At 37.7% G+C, this 24,204-nt stretch overlaps 1 protein-coding gene across 1 annotated transcript in view; it reads left to right on the forward strand.

Annotated features, from left to right (window-relative positions):
• Positions 1-24,204, forward strand: part of SPAG17 (sperm associated antigen 17) — a 219,620-nt gene that overhangs the window by 179,889 nt on the left and 15,527 nt on the right. Inside the window, exons 33-43 of the mRNA XM_028829872.2 lie at positions 6,982-7,127; positions 7,225-7,355; positions 9,157-9,281; positions 11,036-11,218; positions 12,155-12,268; positions 12,782-12,827; positions 15,500-15,599; positions 15,823-15,870; positions 18,940-19,039; positions 19,810-19,912; positions 22,003-22,134. Of these exons, the coding sequence (XP_028685705.2) occupies positions 6,982-7,127; positions 7,225-7,355; positions 9,157-9,281; positions 11,036-11,218; positions 12,155-12,268; positions 12,782-12,827; positions 15,500-15,599; positions 15,823-15,870; positions 18,940-19,039; positions 19,810-19,912; positions 22,003-22,134 (1,228 nt within the window). The remainder of the gene's footprint in view (positions 1-6,981; positions 7,128-7,224; positions 7,356-9,156; positions 9,282-11,035; positions 11,219-12,154; positions 12,269-12,781; positions 12,828-15,499; positions 15,600-15,822; positions 15,871-18,939; positions 19,040-19,809; positions 19,913-22,002; positions 22,135-24,204) is intronic.

Consider the following 24,204-nt stretch of genomic DNA (forward strand, 5'->3'; position numbering starts at 1 on the left):
CTATTGCAAGGTAGCTGAATACCTTAAAAAAGGTTAGACGAGTGGCTAACTAGAATAAACGGTGGAGAGAAGACATTAAATGACCTCCTGGAGCTGAAAACTATGGCATGAGAACTTCGTGACACATGCACAAGCTTCAATAGCTGATTTGATCAAGTGGAAGAAAGGGTATAAGTGATTGAAAATCAAATTAATGAAATAAAGCAAGAAAAGAAGTTTAGAGAAAAAAGAGTAAAAAGAAGCAAAGCCTCCACAAAATATGGGACTATATGAAAAGATGAAATCTATGTTTGATTGGTGTACCTGAAAGTGATGGGGAGAATGGAACCAAGTTGGAAAACACTCTTCAGGATATTATCCAGGGGAACTTCCCCAACCTAGCAAAGCAGGCCAACATTCAAATTCAGGAAATACAGAGAACACCACAAAGATACTCCTTGAGAAGAGCATCCCCAAGACACATAAGTGTCAAATTCACCAAGGTTGAAATGAAGGAAAAAATGTTAATGGCAGTCAGAGAGAAAGGTCGAGTTGCCCACAAAGGGAAGCCCATCAGAATAACAGCAGATCTCTTGGCAGAAAGCCTGCAAGCCAGAAGAGAATGAGGCCCAATTTTCAACATTCTGAAAGAAAAGAATTTTCAATCCAGAATTTCATATCCAGCCAAACTAAGCTTCATAAGTGAAGGAGAAATAAAACCCTTTACAAACAAGCAAATGCTGAGAGATTTTGTCACCACCAGGACTGCCTTACAAGAGCTCCTAAAGGAAGCACTAAACATGGAAAGACACAACCAGTACCAACCACTGCAAAAATATGCCAAATTGTAAAGACCATCAATGCTATGAAGCAACTGCATCAATTAATGGGCAAAATAACCAGCTAACATCATAATGACAGGATCAAATTCAGACATAACAATATTAACCTTAAATGTAAATGGGCTAAATGCCCCAATTAAAAGACATAGACTGGCAAATTGGATAAAGAGTCAAGACCCATCAGTGTGCTGTATTCAGGAGACGCACCTCACGTGCAAAGACACACATAGGCTCAAAATAAAGGGATGGAGGAAGATCTACCAAGCAAATGGAAAGCAAAAAAAAAAAAAAAAAAGCGGGGGTTGCAATCCTAGTCTCTGATAAAACAGACTTTAAACCATCAAAGATCAAAAGAGACAAAGAAGGCCATTATATAATTGTGAAGGGATCAATTCAACAAGAAGAACTAACTATTCTAAATATATATGCACCCAATACAGGAGCACCCAGATTCATAAAGCAAGCCTTTAGAGATCTACAAAGAGACTTAGACTCCCACACAGTAACAACGGGAGACTTTAACACCCCACTGTCAATATTAGACAGATCAATGAGACAGAAGGTTAACAAGGATATCCAGGACTTGAACTCAGCTCTGCACCAAGCAGAACTAATAGACATCTACAGAACTCTCTGCCCCAAATCAACAGAATATACATTCTTCTCAGCATCACATCGCACTTATTCTAAAATTGACCACGTTCTTGGAAGTAAAGCACTCCTCAGCAAATGTAAAAGAACAGAAATCACAACAAACTGTCTCTCAGACCGCAGTGCAATCAAATTAGAACTCAGGATTAAGAAACTCCTCAAAACCACACAACTACATGTAAACTGAACAACTTGTTCCTGAATGACTACTGGGTAAATAAAGAAATTAAGACAGAAATAAAGATGTTCTTTGAAACCAATGAGAACAAAGACACAACGTACCAGAATCTCTAGGACACATTTAAATCAGTGTGTAGAGGGAAATTTGTAGCACTAAATGCTCATAAGAGAGAGCAGGAAAGATCTAAAATCAGCACCTTAACATCATAATTAAAAGAACTGGAGAAGCAAGAGCAAACAAATTCAAAAGGTAGCAGAAGACAAGAAATAACTAAGATCAGAGCAGAACTGGAGGAGATAGAGACACAAAAAACTCTTAAAAAAAATCAATGAATCCAGGAGCTGGTTTTCTGAAAAGATCAACAAAATTGATAGACCACTAGCAAGACTAATAAAGAAGAGAGAAGAATCAAATAGATGCAATAAAAAATGATAAAGAGGATATCACCACCGACCCCACAGAAATACAAACTACCATCAGAGAATACGATGAACACCTCTACGCAAATAAACTAGAAAACCTAGAAGAAATGGATAAATTCCTGGACACATACACCCTCCCAAGACTAAACCAGGAAGAAGCTGAATCTCTAAATAGACCAATAGCAGGCTCTGAAATTAAGGCAATAATTAATAGCCTACCAGCCAGAAAACGTCCAGGACCAGACGAATTCACAGCCGAATTCTACCACAGGTGCAAAGAGGAGCTGGTACCATTCCTTCTGAAACTATTCCGATCAATAGAAAAAGAGGGAATCCTCCCTAACTCATTTTATGAGGCCAACATTATCTTGATACCAAAGCCTGGCAGAGACACAACAAAAAAAGGGAATTTTAGACCACTATCTCTGATGAACATCGATGCAAAAACGCTCAATAAAATACTGGCAAACTGAATCCAATTGCACATCAAAACTTTATCCACCATGTTCAGGTCGGCTTCATCCCTGGGATGCAAGGCTGGTTCAACATATGCAAATCGTTAAACACAATCCATCGCATAAACAGAACCAACAACAAAAACCACATGATTATCTCAATAGATGCAGAAAAGGCCTTCAACTAAATTCAACAGCCCTTCATGCTAAAAACTCTCAATAAACTAGGTATTGATTGAACGTATCTCAAAATAATAAGAGCTATTTATGACAAACTCACAGTCAATATCATACTGAATGGGTAAAAACTGTAAGTGTTCCCTTTGAAAACTGGCACAAGACAAGGATGCCCTCTGTCACCACTCCTATTCAACATAGTGTTGGAAGTTCTGACCAGAGCAATCAGGCAAGAGAAAGAAATAAAGGGTATTCAATTAGGGAAAGAGGAAGTCAAATTGTCCCTGTTTGCAGATGACATGATTGTATATTTAGAAAACCCCATCGTCTCAGCCCAAAATCTCCTTAAGGTGATAAGCAACTTCAGCAAAGTCTCAGGATACAACATCAATATGCAAAAATCACAAGCATTCCTATACACCAATAACAGACAGAGAGCCAAACATGAGTGAACTCCCATTCACAATTGCTACAAAGAGAATAAAATACCTAGGAATCCAACTTACAAGGGATGTGAAGGACCTCTTCACGGAGAACTACAAACCACTGCTCAACGAAATAAAAGAAGACACAAACAAATGGAAGAACATTCCTTGCTCACGGATAGGAAGAATCAATATCATGAAAATGGGCAAACTGCCCAAAGAAATTTATAGATTCAGTGCCATCCCCATTAAACTATCAATGACTTTCTTTACAGAATTGGAAAAAACTACTTTAAAGTTCATATGGAACAAAAAAAGAGCCCACATTGCCAAGACAATCCTAAGCAAAAAGAACAAAGCTGGAGGCATCATGCTGCCTAACTTCAAACTATACTACAAGGCTACAGTCACCAAAACAGCATGGTACTGGTACCAAAACAGAGATATAGACCAATGGAACAGAATGGAGGCCTCAGAATTAACACCACACATCTATAACCATCTGATCTTTGACAAACCTGACAAAAACAAGAAATGGAGAAAGGATTCCCTATTTAATAAATGGTGCTGGGAAAACTGGCTAGCCATATGTAGAAAGCTGAAACTGGATCCCTTCCTTACATCTTATACAAAAATTAATTCAAGATGGATTAGAGACTTAAATGTTAGACCTAAAACCATAAAAACCCTAGAAGAAAACCTAGGCAATACCATTCAGGACATAGGCATGGGCAAGGACTTCATGACTAAAACACCAAAAGCAATGGCAACAAAAGCCAAAATAGCCAAGTGGGATCTAATTAAACTAAAGAGCTTCTGCACAGCAAAAGAAACTACCATCAGAGTGAACAGGCAGCCTACAGAATGGGAGAAAATTTTTGCAATCTACCCATCTGACAAAGGGCTAATATCCATAATCTACAAGGAACTTAAACAAATTTACAAGGAAAAAAATAACCCCATCAAAAAGTGGGCAAAGGATATGAACAGACACTTCTCAAAAGAAGACATATATGCAGCCAATAGACACATGAAAAAATGCTCATCATCAGTGGTCATCAGAGAAATGCAAATCAAAACCACAGTGAGATACAATCTCATGCCAGTTAGAATGGTAATCATTAAAAAGTCAGGAAACAACAGATGCTGGAGAGGATGTGGAAAAATTGGAACACTTTTACACTGTTGGTGGGAGTGTAAATTAGTTCAACCACTGTGGAAGATAGTGTGGCAATCCCTTAAGGATCTAGAACTAGAAATACCATTTGACCCAGCCATACCAGTACTGGGTATATACCCAAAGGATTATAAATCATGCTACTATAAAGACACATGCACACATATGTTTACTGCTGCACTATTCACAATAGCAAAGCCTTGGAACTAACCCAAATGTCCATCAAGGATAGACTGGATTAAGAAAATGTGGCACATATACACTGTGGAATACTATGCAGCCATAAAAAAGGATGAGTTCATGTCCTTTGCAGGGACATGGATGAAACTGGAAACCATCATTCTCAGCAAACTATCACAAGGACAGAAAACCAAACACCACATGTTCTCACTCATAGGTGGGAATTGAACAATGAGAACACTTGGACACAGGGCAGGCAACATCACACCCCAGGGCCTGTCATGGGGTGGGGGCCTGGGGGATGGAGAGCATTAGGAGAAATACCTAATGTAAATGACGAGTTGATGGGTGCAGTAAACCAACATGGCACATGTATACCTATGTATCAAACTGCACATTGTGCACATGTACCCTCGAACTTAAAGTATAATAATAATAAAAAAGAAAATAATCCTATTCATAATAGCCACCAAAAAATAAAATGCCTAATAATACAGCTAACCAGGGAGGTGGAAGATCTCTACACTGAGAATTACAAAACATTGATAAGAGATATCAGAGATGACACAACCAAATGGGAAAACATTCCATGATCATGGATAGGAAAAATCAATATTATTAAAATGGCCATACTGCCCGAAGCGATTTACAGATTCAAGGCTATTCCTATCAACATACCAATGACATTCTTCACAGAATTAGAAAAAGCTGTTCTAAAAATCACATGGAACCAAAAAAGGAGCCCAAATAGCCAAAGCAATCCTAAGCAAAAGGAACAAAGATTGAGGCATCACATTATCCAACTTCAGGGCTATACTACAGGGCTACAATAACCAAAATAGCATGATACCAGTACTAAAACAGACACATAGACCAATGGAACCGAATAGAGAGCCCAGAAATAAAGTTGCATACCTACAATCATCTTCAACAAAACCAACAAAAGCAAGCAATGAGGAAAGGACTCCCTAGTCAATAAATGGTACTGGGATAAATGGCTAGCTATATGCAAAAGGTTGAAACTAGACCCCTTCCATATACAGTAATTGTCTCAAGACTTACATGTAAAACCTAAACTACAAAAACCCTTGAAGAAAACCCAGAAAATACCCTTCTGATCACAGACCCTGGCAAATATTTCATGGCAAAGACACCAAAAGCAATTGCAACAAAAGCAAAAGTTGACAAATGGGACCTAATTAAACTAAAAAGCTTCTGTACAGCAAAAGAAATTATCAACAGACTAAACAGACAACCTACAGAATGTGAGAAAATGTTTGCTTCTTTGTCTTTCAACACCATGACTATCCCCTCACCTCTAGGTCAGGAACTGGCAGACAATGGCCACTTGTTTATCTATAGCCCATGAACTAAAAATGGTTTCATATATGCTTAAATGGTTTTTGAAAAAACAAAAGAAGACACAACAAAATTATAGGAAATACAAATTTCAATGTCGTTTTATAAAGTTTTATTGGAACACAGTCATGCTCATTTGTTTACATAGTGTCTATCTATGGCTGCTTTACATAATAATGGCAGAGTTGAGTAGTTGCAACAGAGAATGTATGGCCTGCAAATTCAAACTCTAAAATATTTACTGTCGTGCCTGTGACAAAAAAGATTTGCCAACTATTGCTCTAGGCATTTATCTTTTTTTTTTTTTTTAATTTCTAATTCAACAGTGAAATTTTGTCTATCAACTAGTAGGTATGAAGTTATTTTTTAGATTTGGAGTTATACAACAGAATTCCTAACTTTGTTTTGATATGTAGATAAGCCCTGATCCAGCTTATTTTTTCTTTGCTAAGTAACTGAAACTCTTCACAGCATGAGTTGAAACTGACAAATTTCAATTTATGACAAATTGAAGTAGAAACTTAAAGCTCAATACCCTCTAGGCCAAGCATTTTTCTGGGCATTGATACTCCTCTTGGGCATCCCCTTCAGTGGTCTTGCAGCATGAATCACACTCCTTTCTGGAGAGACTCATGGCATATTTAGACAGTAATAAAGGACTAGAACATTTTTTCTCATATTCATACTAAATCTGTTCCCCTAAGTTTTCTACCCATGAGCCGCAATTCTGTGTTTGAAATCCCAGAGTATAAGCCCCTTCCATGCAAAGGTCCTTCCAAATAATTCAAGACAGCTATTGCATGAGTACCCATTCCTCCATGTTTAAATTCCCAATTCCTTGAACCTATCTTCATAGTATGAGGTTTTGAGTATCCTCCCTATCCTATTCACTTCATTCTGAATATGTTTCAGTCTGTGTTCCTGTTTTAGGTGTCGTTTATAAGTAGAGTTATCCTGCTAGGTTTTTACTTTTATTAATGCAGTCTCTACTTAGTAAACAATACCTTGCAAATAAACATCTCCAATTTTCTGAATAAACCCACCAAATCATCTGTTTTCTCAAATTGGATCAGTGGAAATATAAGCATTATGACTTTCTTTTCTTTTAGTTGCTTACATACTTTATGCCTTAGGTCATGGCTGATGGTAGCATATCAACTATATTAACTGAAAAAAAATTGGAAGATGATTTAAATGAAAAACCTGAGGGCTATGATAGTCTATCCTCTGTGCACCTTGAAAAGAATCATCAGCAAATCTATGGTGAACATGTCCCCAGGTAAAATAATAATACTATAATTTTACTTTTAATTCTAAGCTCAAGGAGCATTTTAACTGAATACTTGAAGTGATTATATTTTTATTTCTTCAAATAGGTTTTTCGTTATGTATGCTGATGGATCAGGAATGGAACTTCTTCGAGACAGTGACATAGAAGAATATCTATCTTTGGCATATAAAGAACCAAATACTGTTGTTCTCCAAGAGCCAGTGCAGGAACAGCCAGGTAGAGGACCCATACTGTGTGGAATGCACTGTGTCTCTTCGCCAATTCTCATTCTCCTTACTATCCAGTATGTCTTCATGTCGTCTTACTTTTTTCACTTTGCTCACTTTACTGCTCTGCTTTGGAAAGTAGAGCAGAAATAAGTTGATATGACTTATAGCTTATATAGCTACTTGAATTTAGGTATATATCAAGATGTATCTGAGCACCAATCTGCGTAAGCTGAGTATGTATCCCTCTTCTCCTATCAGCAGATTTGTATCTGTGTTCAGGTATGTACCAAAGTTCTGATTTATGAGTTCATTTCATCTTGGTAAGAAAAAACAAAGAACAGTGAGATATCTCTTGTAAATTCATTTTTTGTCATTTTGAAGATGTTGCTTTGATGAAATTGATGTATGAGTTATAATGCCAACCTGAAATACCTGGTAAGTTATATAAGCTATATTCATTGGGTACTTATGTTGTTTTCCTCAACTTCAGGGAAATTGGTGTGTTGCCAGAGGTTAGAGATACATATCGCATTAAGTAAGAACCATCCAATATATGTAATATGTGTATCTAAATATAGATATAAGCCTATATATTATCTGCATACAAAACCTATGTGCTGTGCCTAGGTTTATGTGTGTGTGTGTGTGTGTGTGTTTTCATCTTTGTGTTTTGGGATACATTTTGTGTGCATTTATAAATATGCCTGCATTTCTGTGCCCTTAAAACTTTTAGTGTATCAATGCACATGTGCATGACATTAATACACCTTGCTCTTTGTGAATATGGAACATGGGGGACTCTGACTAACCCCCAGTCAGTGTGGTGCATGTATGGAACTGTGGGAGAATAAGAATTCATCTCACATTGGTTTGTTAGTCATTTAATTAGCCTCTACTTGGCAAACCACCATGTACTAAACACTGGCTGGGTGTTAGGAATACAATGGTGAACTGAAACAGGCGTGGACCCTGTTTCAATGGAGCTTGTAGGTTACTGGGAGAGATAGCTGTTAATTATAAAGTCACACAACTGTATGATTATAAGTTGGGATAAGGCCTATGAAGGAAAAGAACATAGGTCTGAGAGAATCTAACAGAAGAAACTGACATAGTCTAGAAGGCTTCCCTGAAGACACCTGAGCCAAAAGCTAGTGGGTAGGTAGTAGTTAATTAAGGTAAGAGAGAGAGCTTTCTTGGAAAAGAAAACATAAAAGAGAAAGCATAAAGCATTGGAAAACATGGGTTGGGGGAAAGGCCAAAGTAGCCGAAGCACAGAGGGGAAGAACAGTACAAGTTGAGGTAGGGGCAAAGGAATGTTAAGGGCCATCTTTTATCTCACAAGCAATGTGAAGGCAAAAAAGAGTTTTCATCATGGACTAACATAATCAGTCACCCTGACTGCAAGGGAAGGTTCACTCACAGAGTATATATAGGTGGCGAAGTCAGTTGTTGCTATAGTCTAGAGCAGGATCTTTTTAAGGCACATCAAGTAGGTTTCACAGAGAGAGAAAAAGGTGGACTCAAGTTTATTGGGAGAACTGACAGAACTTGTATGTGGTTGGTGAGGGACAGTGAGGTGTCAATGAATACTTTCAGGTGATCTAAATCCAGTCTCTAGGTGTCACAGTGACTGAAAGCTTCATCCTTCTTATTTGTTTGTAAGGTTCCTAAGTATAGTCATTGTGTCTCATTAATCTTTCGTGTCTAAGGCTATTCAAAAAGAACTTGTTGAATTTAGTGAATGCATTTTCATTTTCTCTGAGTACTTTCAATGGGTAATGGTCTTCTGACAACTTTCTTTGAACCAGGCACCCTGACCATCACAGTCCTTCGCCCTTTCCATGAAGCATCACCATGGTTAATAAAAAAGGAAGATACAATTGTCCCTCCTAATCTCCGGTCAAGGTCATGGGAAACATTTCCCTCAGTTGAGGTATATAATTTCTTCTAAAAAGTCATTTTATTAGTGTGTACATCCATCCAAGGGCAGTGGACCAGAGTCTTAGGTCTCCTCCCATATATTCATATATTTTCATTCTTATGTGAATTGTTAATGTGCTCAAGGAGTTTTATATTTGAAGATTCTAACATTTGTAGATGTTAGAGGAATACTCTGAGTATTCCAACATTTTAGAGGAATACTCCTGGCTAGCTAATTTCAGTTTTATTTCTTTTATCCTGTATTGTAGGCTTGCACATCTTCCTATAATATTAAAACATTCTTTCTGAGTAAGCCAGGTTACACCTCTGTCATGGAATTACTGATATTATATCATACAGAAATATTTCCTTCTATCATTTCTTATTTGTTCATTTTAACACACAATTTTGGGTCTTTTACTCTCCCTTTTTTTCTTCATATATTAAAAATGCCCAAACTGACCGTCTAAGAATAATATGAAGGATTATACGCATATTGCAATGTTAGAAAGTAAACATTGTAATTATGTCAGTTAAGAGAAGCTCCACCTAAATTTTTTTAAGAATAAAATATCTTCGGTAAGAATCAATGAAGTTCTGCACCTTGCATAATTTACCATTTCATTTTATAAGCAATTTATGTCACATGTCCAACATATGGTCAGGTGTTAAATAATTAAATCAGTGAAGCTATTGATAGTATGATCAGAGATTGATAATTGAGATAATGTTTTTGATTGTGATCATTTTTGCTGTCCTACACTAAATCTTGTAATAGCAAACACAGATGATGAACATTTAAGATTACAGTGACTTCCTAGCCCTGTGGTTAAATTTGGTGACTGTAGTCAACATGGTAAGATGAAGGTGACTTGAATTCTGATCCCAATTCTACCCCTTATTAATGTGGGATCCTGGACAAGTCACACTGGGTCTCCATTTCCTTCTCTGAAAATGAGGAGGTCACACCAAATGGCACACTGAGGCTATGTCCAAATTGTAAGTACTACATGATGACAAAGGGTATGCCACGTCTAAGATTATTGAAGAAAGTTTATTCTCATTCTCTGAAACTCTTATGCTCTGACCTTCTACATCTGGTAGGAGTGGCACAGGCCTGCAAAGCCCCTAAGTGGCTGTCACTGTCCAGGCCTTTTGAAATGAAGCACATCCAGCACACTTGAGGACATAGTAGGGCAGCAAAGCACACCATTCCTGAAAATCAATCGCAAGTATAACATATAGTGTGAGTTTACTCTCAGGTAGCTTTTTCTGCCCCAGAGATCCTCAGACTCTGGAGGCATGCTTAATCTAGAGTAAGCTCAAAGACGGCCCAGATCTGTGGAATTACTTCTCTTGCAAAGAATCTTTCTAGGTCAAAATGAACATAGAACCTGAAAGTGAAAGACTGCTCAGTGCCAAATGTCTTCGTCTACTTGTGGGTACTAAGAAATAGCCACATCCATTTGTCATAAGCTAGGCTGTTATTACATTGCTTAGCATTCTTCTACATCCTACCCAGGGCACCATGCAACAGGATTTTTAAATATCCAGTATCTTGGTAACATAAATAAAGAGGAAAGCATGCCCAGTTCTGTTATTGATTTTCCTTATATTTGCAGAACTTTTTGAGGTTAAGGATTTTCTTCACGACTGTGTCCCTGAAAGGTTATTATGATATCTACATAATAAATTAACACTTAAAAAATCTGAATGTGAGAACATTCTGATTTCTTTGGTGGTTTTATTGCTTTGTTTTGTTAACAGAAAAAAACTCCAGGACCTCCGTTTGGCACTCAGATTTGGAAAGGCCTTTGCATTGAGTCCAAACAGCTAGTGAGTGCCCCACGTGCCATACTCAAGAGCCCCAGTGTGCTACAGATGCGCCAATTCATTCAGCATGAGGTCATAAAGAATGAGGTGAAACTGAGGCTGCAGGTTTCCCTTAAGGTAATGGAATCTAAGTAACCTGACCCAAAAGAATCAGAAACAGAGCAATCGTTGCTCTTGGTTTCCTAAGAAACCTGAAATTATGTAATTCTACCAATATTTATCTAGTGCAACACAAGGATGTCAATCTTTCAGAGTAGAAGGTTGAGAAGTAGAAAATATTTAATGGTTCTCATAAGGTGTAGAAATTATTAAGAAGCCCAAAGACATTGAAAAAGTAAGATTTTTTTGTAAGTGATTTCTATATAGAGCCCTCCATCTTTGTCACTATATAGAAAACTGATATAGTGACCACTGGATAAAGACAGAACCACATATTAATATACTTGTCCATGGAGGAAAAGGCTTTGGAAGTGGTCTAAGAATTTGTAAATATATAGTTAATTGTATGATCATGTCTGTAACATCTCAAGTTTGTTTACTCCCTCAGTACAGGGATTGTATGTGTTTTGTTTATGGTTATGTGCCTAGCACCTGGCACAGAGCAGGGTATTATTAGTTATGGAAATGGATCAAATACTTATGAAAAAAATAAAGTACATGTCTCTTGGAAGCAAAGACATGAACTAGGCAAATTCCATTTACAGATAAAATTAAAAAACTATACCTGAAAGGATCCTAGACGTTATCTAACCCAACTCTGTCCATTTTATTGATGAGGACACTTAAGTGCAGAGTTAGAAACAGGGCTTCTCTGAGGCCCCCATGCAGTTCTATCCTGTGGCCCTTAAAGCTGTGCTTTTGCACTTTTCAGGTTTTCCCTGTTAACATATTAAGAAAAAGTCTTTTCAGATTGTTTGACTAGTAAACAGTTCTTGAGCATTGTAAACCTATATATTCTTCATTTTTTGTAATATTTCAAGTTGATGACCATTTTTGTATCTCTCTCTACCTAATTCCTAGTTTTTGTCTGTTTATTTTATTCTGCTGATTTAGGATTACATAAACCATATTCTGAAGAAAGAAGATGAGCTGCAGGAAATGATGGTTAAAGATTCCAGAACCGAGGAGGAGAGAGGCAATGCCGCTGATCTCCTCAAGCTGGTTATGGTGAGAAAATGCCTTGTATGCCCATTGTCTTACTATTGTTTCAATATTAAATGTTTCAAGACAAAATACCGTGAAAAAATAGCTGCTTCTGCCACTTTCATGAAGTATTTGCTCTCTCCTCATAATTTTCAGTTTTTGTGGCAATCCATTTCTCTATATATTGCATTTTCCAAATACATTTTAGGCTCTTCCTTCATAAATAATTCTGAAGGCCCTTAAATAAAACTTTTTGTTGTCTTCAAAAGAAATTGGTATTTATTGAAATACTGAATGATGAGTGAAATAGGAAAGAAGAAGAAATAGGAATTTTTACAACTTAAAATCATTTCCATTTTTAGACATTAGTTAATTGGAAGGAATGACCTACAAAAATTAATTTTATATCAGTATTTTTAAACTAATTCATGTTATAGTAATTTTTACAAAAGATCAACTTGAGAGAATGTTTCTAAACAAAGTAAGTCTTGTAAGTAATATAATCATCGCCATTAAGTAATTCTATCTTCATTTCAGTCTTTCCCTAAAATGGAGGAAACTACAAAAAGTCATGTTACTGAAGGTGAGTTGCATTTAATATTCTTCTGCAGTATATTTACAAATTTCAAAGGAATCATCTTAAATACAGTTATCAGTCATTCTGTTATCTGCTAACAAGACACCATGTACCTGTCTCCATTCTTGTATTGGCCATGTTGTGTTGTGGTGGTTTATTTTTGTAAATCATTCTGCATGTATTGTTCTGCCTGAGCTTTGAGATCCTAGAAAACCATAATTTTCTCTCATTCATCTTTAACTGTCATCCATTAAGTGAAAAATGTTGACATTTGACTTTTATGTTAGCCTCAGCTATAATGAAGATATAGGAAGGAAACCGTCAACCAACCAACAGCCTGCCCTCCCACACACAGAACTTTTGAGCAACTACACTGTTATCAACAAAGCCTTGCACTGTTTTACACTGTATGTAGTGCAAGTAGTTTACTCTTAGATCTCATTCAAAGAGTATTCATTTGGGGGTATATGTACACAGCCCTAACAAATGTGGCTAGATGGTTTCATAGCTCACAGCAAACAAGCAGTAGAGAATTTGGTGGGATTTTGTTTCATTGGCCATATGGCAAAAATCATAAACTGGCAGCTATGGGCTTCATTCATCCCACAGATAGGTTCTGAGTACCCTCCACAATGTGGGCTTGTACAGTTGTTTTTGTTGTTGTTGTTGTTCTTTATCCAGACTTTTTCCTCTTGAAATCTCACATTGTTACATAGTAAGTTTGGCTAAAGATAATTGGCAGCTGCTTCTTTAGAATGAGCATAACAGGAGTCCATCACAACCCCTTATGTCTCCCTGTCCCTATACTCTGTGGTCACTCTTTTACCCTGGACAACTCCTGTAGTTGGGTGGCCAGATTTAGTGAATAAAAATAGAGAAGGCCTAGTTAAATTTTAGATGAATGACAAATAATAATTTTTGTTAGTATAAGTACACTCTAGTTTGGATGTTTGACCCCTTTAAATCGCATGCTGAAATTTGATCCCCAGGCCGGGACTGGTGGCTCTTGCCTGTAATCCTAGCACTTCGGGAGGCCAAAGTGGGTGGATCTCTTGAGACTAGGAGTTGGAGTCCAGCCTGGGCAACATGGTGAAACCCCATCTCTACAGAAAATACAAAAAACAAATTAGTCGGGTGTGGTGGTGCATGCCTGCGGTTCCAACTACTCTGGAGGCTGAGGCGGGAGGATATCTTTCGCCTGGTAGGTGGTGATTGCAATGAGCAGTGATCATGCCACTGCACTCCAGCCTGGGCAACAGCACAAGGCCCTGTCTCCAAACAAAAGAAAAGAAAAGAAAAGAAATTTGATCCCAAATGTTAGAGGGAGGTGGGGCCTAATGGGAGGCATTTGGGTCGTTGGGGTGGATCCCTCATGAATGGCTTGGTACTTTCTGCCCTCTTGGTGAGGTGAGTGAATTCCCACTCTATTAGTTGCCATGAGAGCTGGTTGGTAAAATGAGTCTGGAATCTCCCCTCTCTCTGTTGCTTCCTTTTTCATGATGCGATATCTATACATACCAGCTCCCCTTCCCCCACTGCCATGAGTGAAGTAGCCTAACTCCCTCACCAGAAGCAGATGCCAGCACCATGCTTCTTGTACAGCCTGAAGAATTGTGAGCCAAAGAAATCTCTTTTCTTTATGAATTACACAGCCTCGGGTATTATTTTATAGCAACACAAAGCAGGCTAAGACACAGTGTGTCCCCGGAAGCCTGGGATATACTTATACTAAAAAGTCGTTTATTTGAAATGCAAATTTAACCAGGGTCCCTATACTTTATCTGGCAACGCTACCCTGTAGCTTTTGAATTTTTAACCTCTGGGACAAGTGAACAGGCACAACAAGGAAAACACATAGGTTTTCCAAAAGTGAAGTAAAAACTAACGTATTTTTTTTAAGAAACAGTTCCAGGAAATAAACAGTTGTTGCATACTTATAGCTGTCCCTGACATATTAATTTAAATGATCCTAAATCAACATTCCCCCATAGTATTTCCTAAAGCACTCATCTATGAGAAGGCCCCACCAAAAATGAGTTTCATGTTAAAAGAAGTTTGTATAATGCTTCATATTGTCTTATTTTCTTAGAGAGTCACATGTACATTAATTAATTAAAGATGCAGAAAAGTAGTGAAACCTATTTAACCTTGTATAAATCAGTGTTTCCCAAGCTCATGTAACCATGAAACATGACAATAGTTTCCTTCTTTTAATCTCCCGTTGACATCCCATCGAGATCATGTTTTGTGAATAAACTGAGAATTGCTGTCTAAATTGTTGAACAACCATTGTCTTATATTCATGTTCTTAGATTCAGGAAGCAGGAAAATATTCGGAAAAACCATTTTAATATCATGGTTAATTTGTTTTAAGGTTTGCTGCCTCAGATATGAGGAAATTCAGTTAAGCAGAATACCACTTCCCCTAATAATATGGGATAAAGGAGATATCACTGCATTTTACATTTTGACTGTAAGTTGCGTGTTTTCTGGTAGGATATTTCATAAAAGTAGTCTAGTTTACGGTTGTATTATAACTTGGTCATGTAAATCCTAGTAAACTCTTGATAGATTAAATATAGTCTCTTAACAGGTATCTCAAATGAGTAATTGTGCACTGATTGTGTGTTGTCCTATGAAGAAGTGGGGATAAAAGTTAAATACATCTGTGTTTAAAGTTGCAGCTCACCTCACTGATTTATTCAAGCAATCTTTGGCTACGCCTCCAAAATGTCCATCAGACACATTTAGGAAAGATTTCTTTGAAAAGAAATGGAGGTAAGTTAATCCAATAATGTGTTCTAATTAGTATTAGGCATGCAGTGATTGAGGAAATGGAATATGCAGGTGCTATAACTTTTGGTGACTACATCAATGAATTCACAGCCCTTCATCTCCCATACTATTAACAATTCATCATATAGTGGTGAGGGTTTTTGGTTTTGTTTTTAAGCTGAAATCATTGTCCCTTTTCACCATACTTTCCTTTCCTTTCACATAGGCACACAGCATCCTCAAAACGCTGGAAAGAAAAGATAGACAAGACGAGGTAATTCTACCCCAAAATGCACATAAGCACCTGAAAGAGCCCAGAGTAATAGACTCTGAGAATGGGATAGGCCAAAATGTCCTACCAGGCACCCAGATGTTATTTGACTCTCTTCCGCAACATGTCTACCAAGTGGTCATTCAGCTTTATGTGACGACGCCACTGTCTCTTGAGGAAACCCATTTGACCATTAGATAGATCCTCTTCCTCTCCTAAGCAAGAAAGCTGTCCAGGCCTTCTCTGTGCTTTTGGCGATTCTAATATACCAATAAATATTCTGGAACTTTAATGCAGAACACAATCATAAACTTTCAAGGTTCTTATAATTCACAGGAGGAATGTGCTCTAAGCGTTATATGGTTTGGTTTCCTTTTAGTCCTAGGTGGGGATTTCAACTCCAGCTCGTTTGTCATAGAGAAAAGAAGCCGGATATAGTTGTTGAGTATGTAGCGGTACATATGATACTATCTATTGTACACATTTGCATGGCTCCTCTTCAGGATGACTTCAGGATTAATATGTTTCTTCATAAACATGTCAGGGTTGTCTTGTGAAATGTGTTAGGGGAGTGCTGAGATAAGACTTTAAGCCTCATGGGTCACCTCCCCTATTCGAGGTCAAACTAGAAGGGATATACTGTCTGCAGGGAGGATAGCTTAAGTTTTACATGACATGACAGTCTTCATAAGGAAATGAAGACTCAAATAAATGGCTATACCTGAGTGTCTTTATGCTAGGTTTCATGAAGAATGGACACTCATGGAGAAATATGATAGGGCAAAAAAGCACAATCTAATGGTAATAAGCTGGGGGACTGAGGCAAGGTCTGTTGCTCATATTCCTCTCTGTGCATCTGTGTCTTCAGAGATAAGGATGCTCCTTTCCTGCAGGTATTGCAAGGGCATCTCTCATAAGAGGGTCTTATGAGCTGCTTCAGGGGAAGGGCAGAAAATCGTTTCTAGGTTTTATGTCCTGCTTCAGGGAAGAAGGGCAGAGGGAAGGTGAGAGTAACCTTCCTGCTTCTGCCATTTTCTCACATTCCTTCAGCTGAAAATATTCAGTGTGTCAAGCTGCCATACTTTAAGGTAATGTGCCCTGAAGCCCATTATTATCAGAATATCCCTAAGAGCTTCTCCAAGAGACCATGATTGCCTGAGAGGAAGGAGATTGAGAGATGGGGGATAGGATGAGATAGAGACTTCATTATTATGTACTCGTGAGTGTTCATTAAACTGTGTACATACGCTTGTATTATCTATACAAATTTATTAAATTTTGAAACATTAACAATTTCAAGTTTTAACTTATAGGTATATAATGGCAAGCCAGTGAAAGTTTTTTGAAGAAGAAGAGTAAAGCATATAATTAGATGAGTGTCACAGAAAGACAAGTGTTGGCAATGTGGAAAATGACCTGGGTCAAGGAAAGAGCAAGTTTCAAGGAAATAGAAGCTGGTCAGCAAATGTCAGATGATTTAGAAGAATTAGAAATGGGAATGAAAAAAGAAATTTGGGTTTATCAGTTACAAGGTTGATTAGTTTCTTTTGTGAGAATAAGTTTAAGAGAGTGGTGGGCAGCAACCAGACTGCCATAGATCGGTGAGTGAATCCAGTGACGCAGTAGAGATAAGAAACTTTTAATGGGAAGTGAAAGTTGAAGTAAGGTTGTATTTTGATCATGCCTGTCTGGTACTTCCAGACAGGTCAACTAGTATAAGAGCACTGGTCACAGATCCAATCAGTTACAATTTGATTACTTACAGAATGTCTGATGCTGGCTGCTTGTTTCACTTCAGTAACATTTACTTCAGGAGTTCAGTTTGCTCATCAATAAACAGAGGCTAATTGGACTACCAAATAGCAGTCCATAGCAGACCCATAGCAGGTCTCTTTTAGCTCTCACACTGGGGGACTGACGGCTGACTAGCATGTGCAGTTGTCAAGATCATGGGTTTGGAGGCAAGCAACCTGGGTTTTAATTTAGATTCCACCCTTTATTGGTAATGTGATTTGGAACAGGTTACTTAACTTCTCTATACTTTGGTTTTTCAACTCATAAAATGAGGACAAAAGTAGTAACTCACAGGGTTATTGTAAGATTAAATGTAAAATATTTTGCAAAACTTAAGCTTTTTAAGTGCAATAAGCACTTAAAAATGAAAACTATTTCAGGGAGGATTTAGTTCAACTACATTTAACAGACAACCTCCAAATCCGTGCTCATATTAAAAAGGGGCTTATTTTCCTAATGTGAAAGAAGTCAGAGATGGGCAGTTCATGGTAGGAAGCACCACAACATCATCAGGAATTCAGATTCCTTCTTTTTGTCTGTTCCATCATTCTTAGTATATCATTTTCATTCTCAAGCTTACTTCCTAGTTGCAAAATGATTGCTGCAGCCCCAGGCATTACATTCATATTTCAGGAAGCTGGGAAAGACACAAGGCAAGGACAAGGAAAAGTCTCCCAGCTGAGTCAGCCCTCTCTAAAAGCTCCTGGACTTACCCAATGACTTCCGTTTACATCTCATTGGCTTTCCCTACATAATGTCTCCCCAACATAGGGGTTCTGCTATTGGAAAACAGGACTATCATGATTGCTTTTATTTAACTCTATAACCACTGACCACATTATTCACAAATCATGCCTCAAGATTTTGTTTTTGGTTTAAGTTTTTTTGTTACTACTGCTACTGAAATTATAAAAACCAGTAGACTCTAGCTGTCATTTAAACCTCAGAGAATTGAAAAACCTCAAGAAGTTTAACCATTACAGGGCTATGTGATTTTTAGCCTTTTGAGACCAACTACAAAATCAAACTAACATCCGGTATCATTATTTCCTATCTTACATGAGAGTCTGATTTTTGAAGTAAGAAATGTGACTGATTCTAAAAGAAGAGAGAATGAACCAAAACAATTTGACAAAAAATATCTAACAAATTAATTCTTATCAGTTTTATTGTTAGTGATTGCATTCACTGTTGTGGGATTTAGAGCTAAAGCACAAACAAATAACACTTTAAAATGTTCCATGTCTTCTTTTGCATCATTATGGAAACATCAACCAGGAAGGAAATTGAGACAACACAAAATTATCTAATGGATATTAAGAACCACAGAGTACCACCCTTTTTTAAGTCTGAATTGCACCAGTTATATCAGTCTCAGGTAATTGACTATAATGAACAATAATCTAGTAAAAGTTTTTATAAAAGTTGATATGTTGCATATGTTATTATGTAATCTATCTTTCCTGATGCTGTTTAATTCTTTCCTGCATCGACCTGACTGACTAACCTACACCCTTCAAATCCATATTCTCACAAGCATGTGATAGGGAAGACTAATGTCAGGTCTTGCACCTAAATAGAAGTTCTCCACAATGCATTACTCTCACTCCCTGATCCTGCCTTTCAGTGTCTCTATTAATCACTCTCTCCCATCTATGTTAAGCCTTTTTAGGCAGAATCTTTCCTATCATTGACCCTCCTCTGATAACCCATTTTGAAGTTTTTATTCAGTTAAAATTTCCTCACCCATCAGCTGCTAAGATAGCACTAAGAGATCGTGAGTTCTTGGAAGCTCAGGGAGGGAGAACGCTCTTCTCCTGTTCTATTTCAGCTTAACTGTAGGACCACAGCCCTGACCTTCCCCTCGCTGGCCAAAAGTTCATTAAAACCCTGAAGCAAAGTGAATATTTTCATGTGTTCAGAACACCCTGCATTTCTGTGAAAATTTCAGAAGAAATTATGGGAAATTATGACTAGTTAACAAAAGCTAGAATTGGGTTAATCAGTCTCTTATAGAATTTCAGTTTGTAAACTTTATTTTCAGGGCATTAAAAATATGTTTTCATTATTGCTTATCAGTTTAACATATTTGTAACAGTTGAATTTCAGCCGTGTATAAGTCTAAAATAAGGTTTTTTTTCCTTTCAGTTTAATCATCTGGACAGTCTTTCCAAAAAACTGCCTCCTTTTACAAAGAAAAATGAAGATGCAAATGAAATGGCTGTTCAAGATACATCTGATCTTAATCTAGGTAATATGTTAGCATAGCACATACTCCTCTTAAATGTCCATAACTGAATAATACCTGACAGCGGCCTCTTAGGACATAACCACTGATAGCTGATGCCATAGCCTACAGTGACGTGCATATTACAGATCTGGCTGAGTTATATGAGAAAACTAAGACGTAAATAACATTTTGTTTTCATCCTGTATGCTTAAAATTGGCCTAAATGCATTTAGGAGACCCGACTAATTTAAAAAGCAGGGGAGTAATGAAAGTTCATTGGGGAACAAGACATTCATAAGATCTCAAAATATCAACCCACATATTACTTACAAATTATAAGGAGGAAAATGTATCTTTACAATGGAGACATTGAGCATTTTCTACCTTAACTAAGTCATCAAACTCCTACCAACAATGAGACAACCTAGCAGTGAGTGAGTTCTCGTGTGATGCAACACGAAGTGCATAGATTCTTGATATGGTCTGGCTTTGTCCCCACCCAAACCTCATCTTGAATTCCCAAGTATTGTGGGAGGTACCTGGTGGGAGGTAATTGAATCATGGGGGCAGGTCTTTCCCATGTTGTTCTCGTGATAGTGAATAAGTCTCATGAGATCTGATGGGTTTATAAGGGGGAGTTCCCCTGCACAAGCTCGCTGTCTATTTTCCTGCTGCCATTTATGTAAGACATGACTTGCTCCTCCTTGCCTTCCACTGTGATTGTGAGGCCTCCCCAGCTATGTGGAACTGGGAGTCCATTAAACCTTTTCCTATAGACATACCCAGTCTTGGATATGTCTTTATAACCAGTGTGAAAACCGACTAATACAATCCTATAGAGAATTCTTGCCAAAAATACTTAACCAGAATCTAATCAAGAGGAAACAGAGACAAATGTCTACCAAAATGTAGACATTCTGTAAGACTACCAGCCTAGCCTCTTCAAAAATCAATATCATTAAAACAAAAAAGATGGGATGATTGTTCTAAACTGAAACAGACTAAAGTGATATAAAAACTAATGTGAAACCTAAGCTTTGATTAGATCTTTGGTTGAGGAAAAAACAGCTGTAAAAGATATTTTGGAGAAACTGCACAAGTTTGATTAGGAGACTGTGTAAGAGAGGACATTGTTAAATTACTGTTAATTTCTTGGGTATGATGATGGTGCTGTGAATATGTAGGAGAATGTCTTCATTTTCAGGAGCCGCATGCTGAAGAATTTAGGGATGAAATAAAATTTAGTGTTTCTCTCTGGTAAACTGAGTAGTTAAAATACCCAGATAGAGGAATTTTCTACTGTACAGTACGATACTTGAAGTTCAGCTGTCTATAATGAACACAGCCAATAGAAACATCTAATTACGACAGAATTGGTAAACCAAAGATTAAGCTGGAACAATGATGTATAAATGTGATGGGGAGAAATCAGGGATCAGAAATTGGTGGCTCTTATGCTGCCTCTCAGACCTCCTGCAGCCTGGGCAGTCAACATGAACCAAGCACTGCTTATTCTCCTCTTGAAATGGAGTGAGACTGCGGAAGTCTTTTCCGCACAGTACTTGAGGCAGCCAGGACTATTCAACCGGGGTTGGCACACACACAGATTGAAATGTATTTGCCTCCTCAATCCTAGATAGATTTCTTTAAAATTTATTTCCTATTGTACCTATTTCTTAAAGAGATACGTTTAACAAAGAGCTACGTTTTCACAGTAATGAATGAATTTAAGTTTGGAAACTTTAAAAAAGATCACATCTCAGTTGCCATTGCCAGGTAAAAGTAGAATCAAATTACTTGGCCTCTTCTACGTAACACAACAAGGTGACAACTACTATTTGGTCATAATACCCATAAAGAACCAGCTAGCTCCTAGGGAGTGCGAACTTTGCATATACCTTCCTGTTTGTTAATGGCAAACATTATATCATATTTTAAGAATCCCTGCCTCTTAATGGCTTTCTTATATTTAGTCTTTCTAAAGAGAGTGGGAGAAAAGGTACCTTGTTCATTGTAAAACACCTTGTTCAATGTTTGTTCATACAAACAGTAGTAGTCATTATATCATTGTACAAAATATCACTTTGTAAGGTTCATTTCGGGTTTTCTAGATTTCGAGCCACGTAAGGTTTCAGAACAGAAGTCCTCAAGTGTGGCTAGCCTTCCAAAACCAGATATTTCTGCGGCTAAGAAGGATTTCCCTACTCAGAACCAAACTGAAAATTTAACAAAATCTCCTGAAGGTATGGCAGTCATTTTTTTATCTTATTGTGTCTTGAAACTGAACATTATGCCTTTTTGGCATATGGGAGATGGCACTGGGAAGCGTGGTTGAGAGTTACAGAAAAAAATTGAGAGGGTCACAGATCCTGGGGCTACACAGCTTTGCAAAGCTTCTTAATACATCAAAGTATCTTAAATAACATTTTTGAGAATGACTGAAAGTTCCAGATTGAAGGAAAGAAACATAAAGCAATATTTTTTGATGTTATTTTATTTCATTTTTACTTAATTTTTTCCCTTTTAATTATCTAAGAACTTGTATGATTTATTGAAGATCAGACAACACCTGACAGCTTTTCTTGAGTAGTCAAAAATTTGGTACTTAGATTTACCTGTTATCTCAGTACTTTCTTGGTCCTGCAGGTGCTAGAAGAAAAACATAAGATGTAGTCTCTATCTTACATAGCACATAATCTTACTGGACTAGCAGAAATTGAAATACAGAATAATACAGGATTATATCTAGTTACAATAGAGTCACATCATGCTGATTTCGCTAAGATAATTCAACTAAATATAGTTGGTCACAAAAGAGAGATAGAGAGAGTAATTTGCATTGTGTAGATAATTTTGCCACCACTTGGTTCCTGTGGGCATGTTCCATGCTTAATGTGAGATGGGAATCTACAGATGGGTTTCAGTTATCTCTTATAGAGCAAGTATTTTGCCACATTTAAGGGTGAATTAAAAGATTTACCTGGCCAGGCACTGTGACTCATGCCTGTAATCCCAGCACTTTGTGAGGCCGAGGAGGACAGATCACTTGAGGTCGGGAGTGCAAGACCACTGGCCAACATGGTGAAACCCTGTATCTACTAAAAATACAAAAATTAGCTGGGCATGGTGGTGCGTGCCTGTAATGCTAGCTACTGAGGAGGCTGAGGCGGAGAATCGCTTGAATCTGGGAGGCAGAGGTTCCAATGAGCTGAGATCGTGCCACTGCACTCCAGCCTAGGCAACAGAGTGAGACTCTATCTTAAAAAAAAAGAAAAAGAAAAAGAAAAAAGAAAAAGGATTTACCCCATACAAGACTTTTGCGTTTCTGACTTAAACTTCTCTCCTACAAGTTTTATTCGTTCAGTGGATAATTACTCAATGCCTACTGTGTGCTAGGCATTGTTCTAGGCATGGATGTACAACAGTGATGAGACCCCTCCCATGTCTGATGGAGCTAGACCTCTCACATATTATGGGCAAATGTAGACAATATGTAAACAAATAAATAACTCAGATAAATTCAGGTTGTAATAAATATTATGACATAATAAAACAGTACAATGTATGGAGAGTGACTTGGGGAGAGGGACAACATCCCATTAGGAGATTAGAAGGCCTCTCTGTGAAAAAATAGTTGAGTTGAGACAAGTACAAGAAGGAGTTAGCCCTGCAAAGATTAGGAGAGAGGAATAGTTCATGTAGTGAGAATAGCAAGTATGAAGGTCCTGAGGGGAAGAAACATTAAGGAGGTATGTAGCTAGAACAAAACGAGCAACGGAAAAAGTAGAAGGAGATGAGCTCAGACAGAGGGGCAGAGATGAGATCATGTAGTACTTCTCAGTGCAGTTTTATTCTAACATCAGTGGAAGGTTTTGAGCAGGGTAGTTATATGGCTAACTTATTTTTAAAAGATCACTCTGTGAGGATAACCACTCGTGGCAAGGAAAGGGAGGAGTGAGAAAATGAGCAAGCAAGGAAGAAGCAACTGAAGTGGCACATGTGAGAGTTGCTAAAGACCTGGGCTATGACGGGTGAAGTGGGAATGGTGAGAAGGAAATTAATAGGAACTATATCATGAGGGTGGAGCCAATAGAATTTGCTGCTCAAGAGGATGCAGGAGTGAGACAAAAAGAGGAATCAAGGATGATTCTTGGGTTAAACCGATTGTGAGGCTGAGAATTTGTAGTTTTGATGAGTTCGCACGTGGCACTGATGTTGCTGATATAGGTTCATGCCTTGAGAATGGCTGTCCTGAGGCAAACTCTAGAAGGTAAAAGTCAGGCGGAGGAAGAGCCAGTAAAGGCCATTAAGAA

Source organism: Macaca mulatta, chromosome 1 (assembly GCF_049350105.2).
Source record: "Macaca mulatta isolate MMU2019108-1 chromosome 1, T2T-MMU8v2.0, whole genome shotgun sequence".
Lineage (NCBI taxonomy): Eukaryota > Metazoa > Chordata > Mammalia > Primates > Cercopithecidae > Macaca > Macaca mulatta.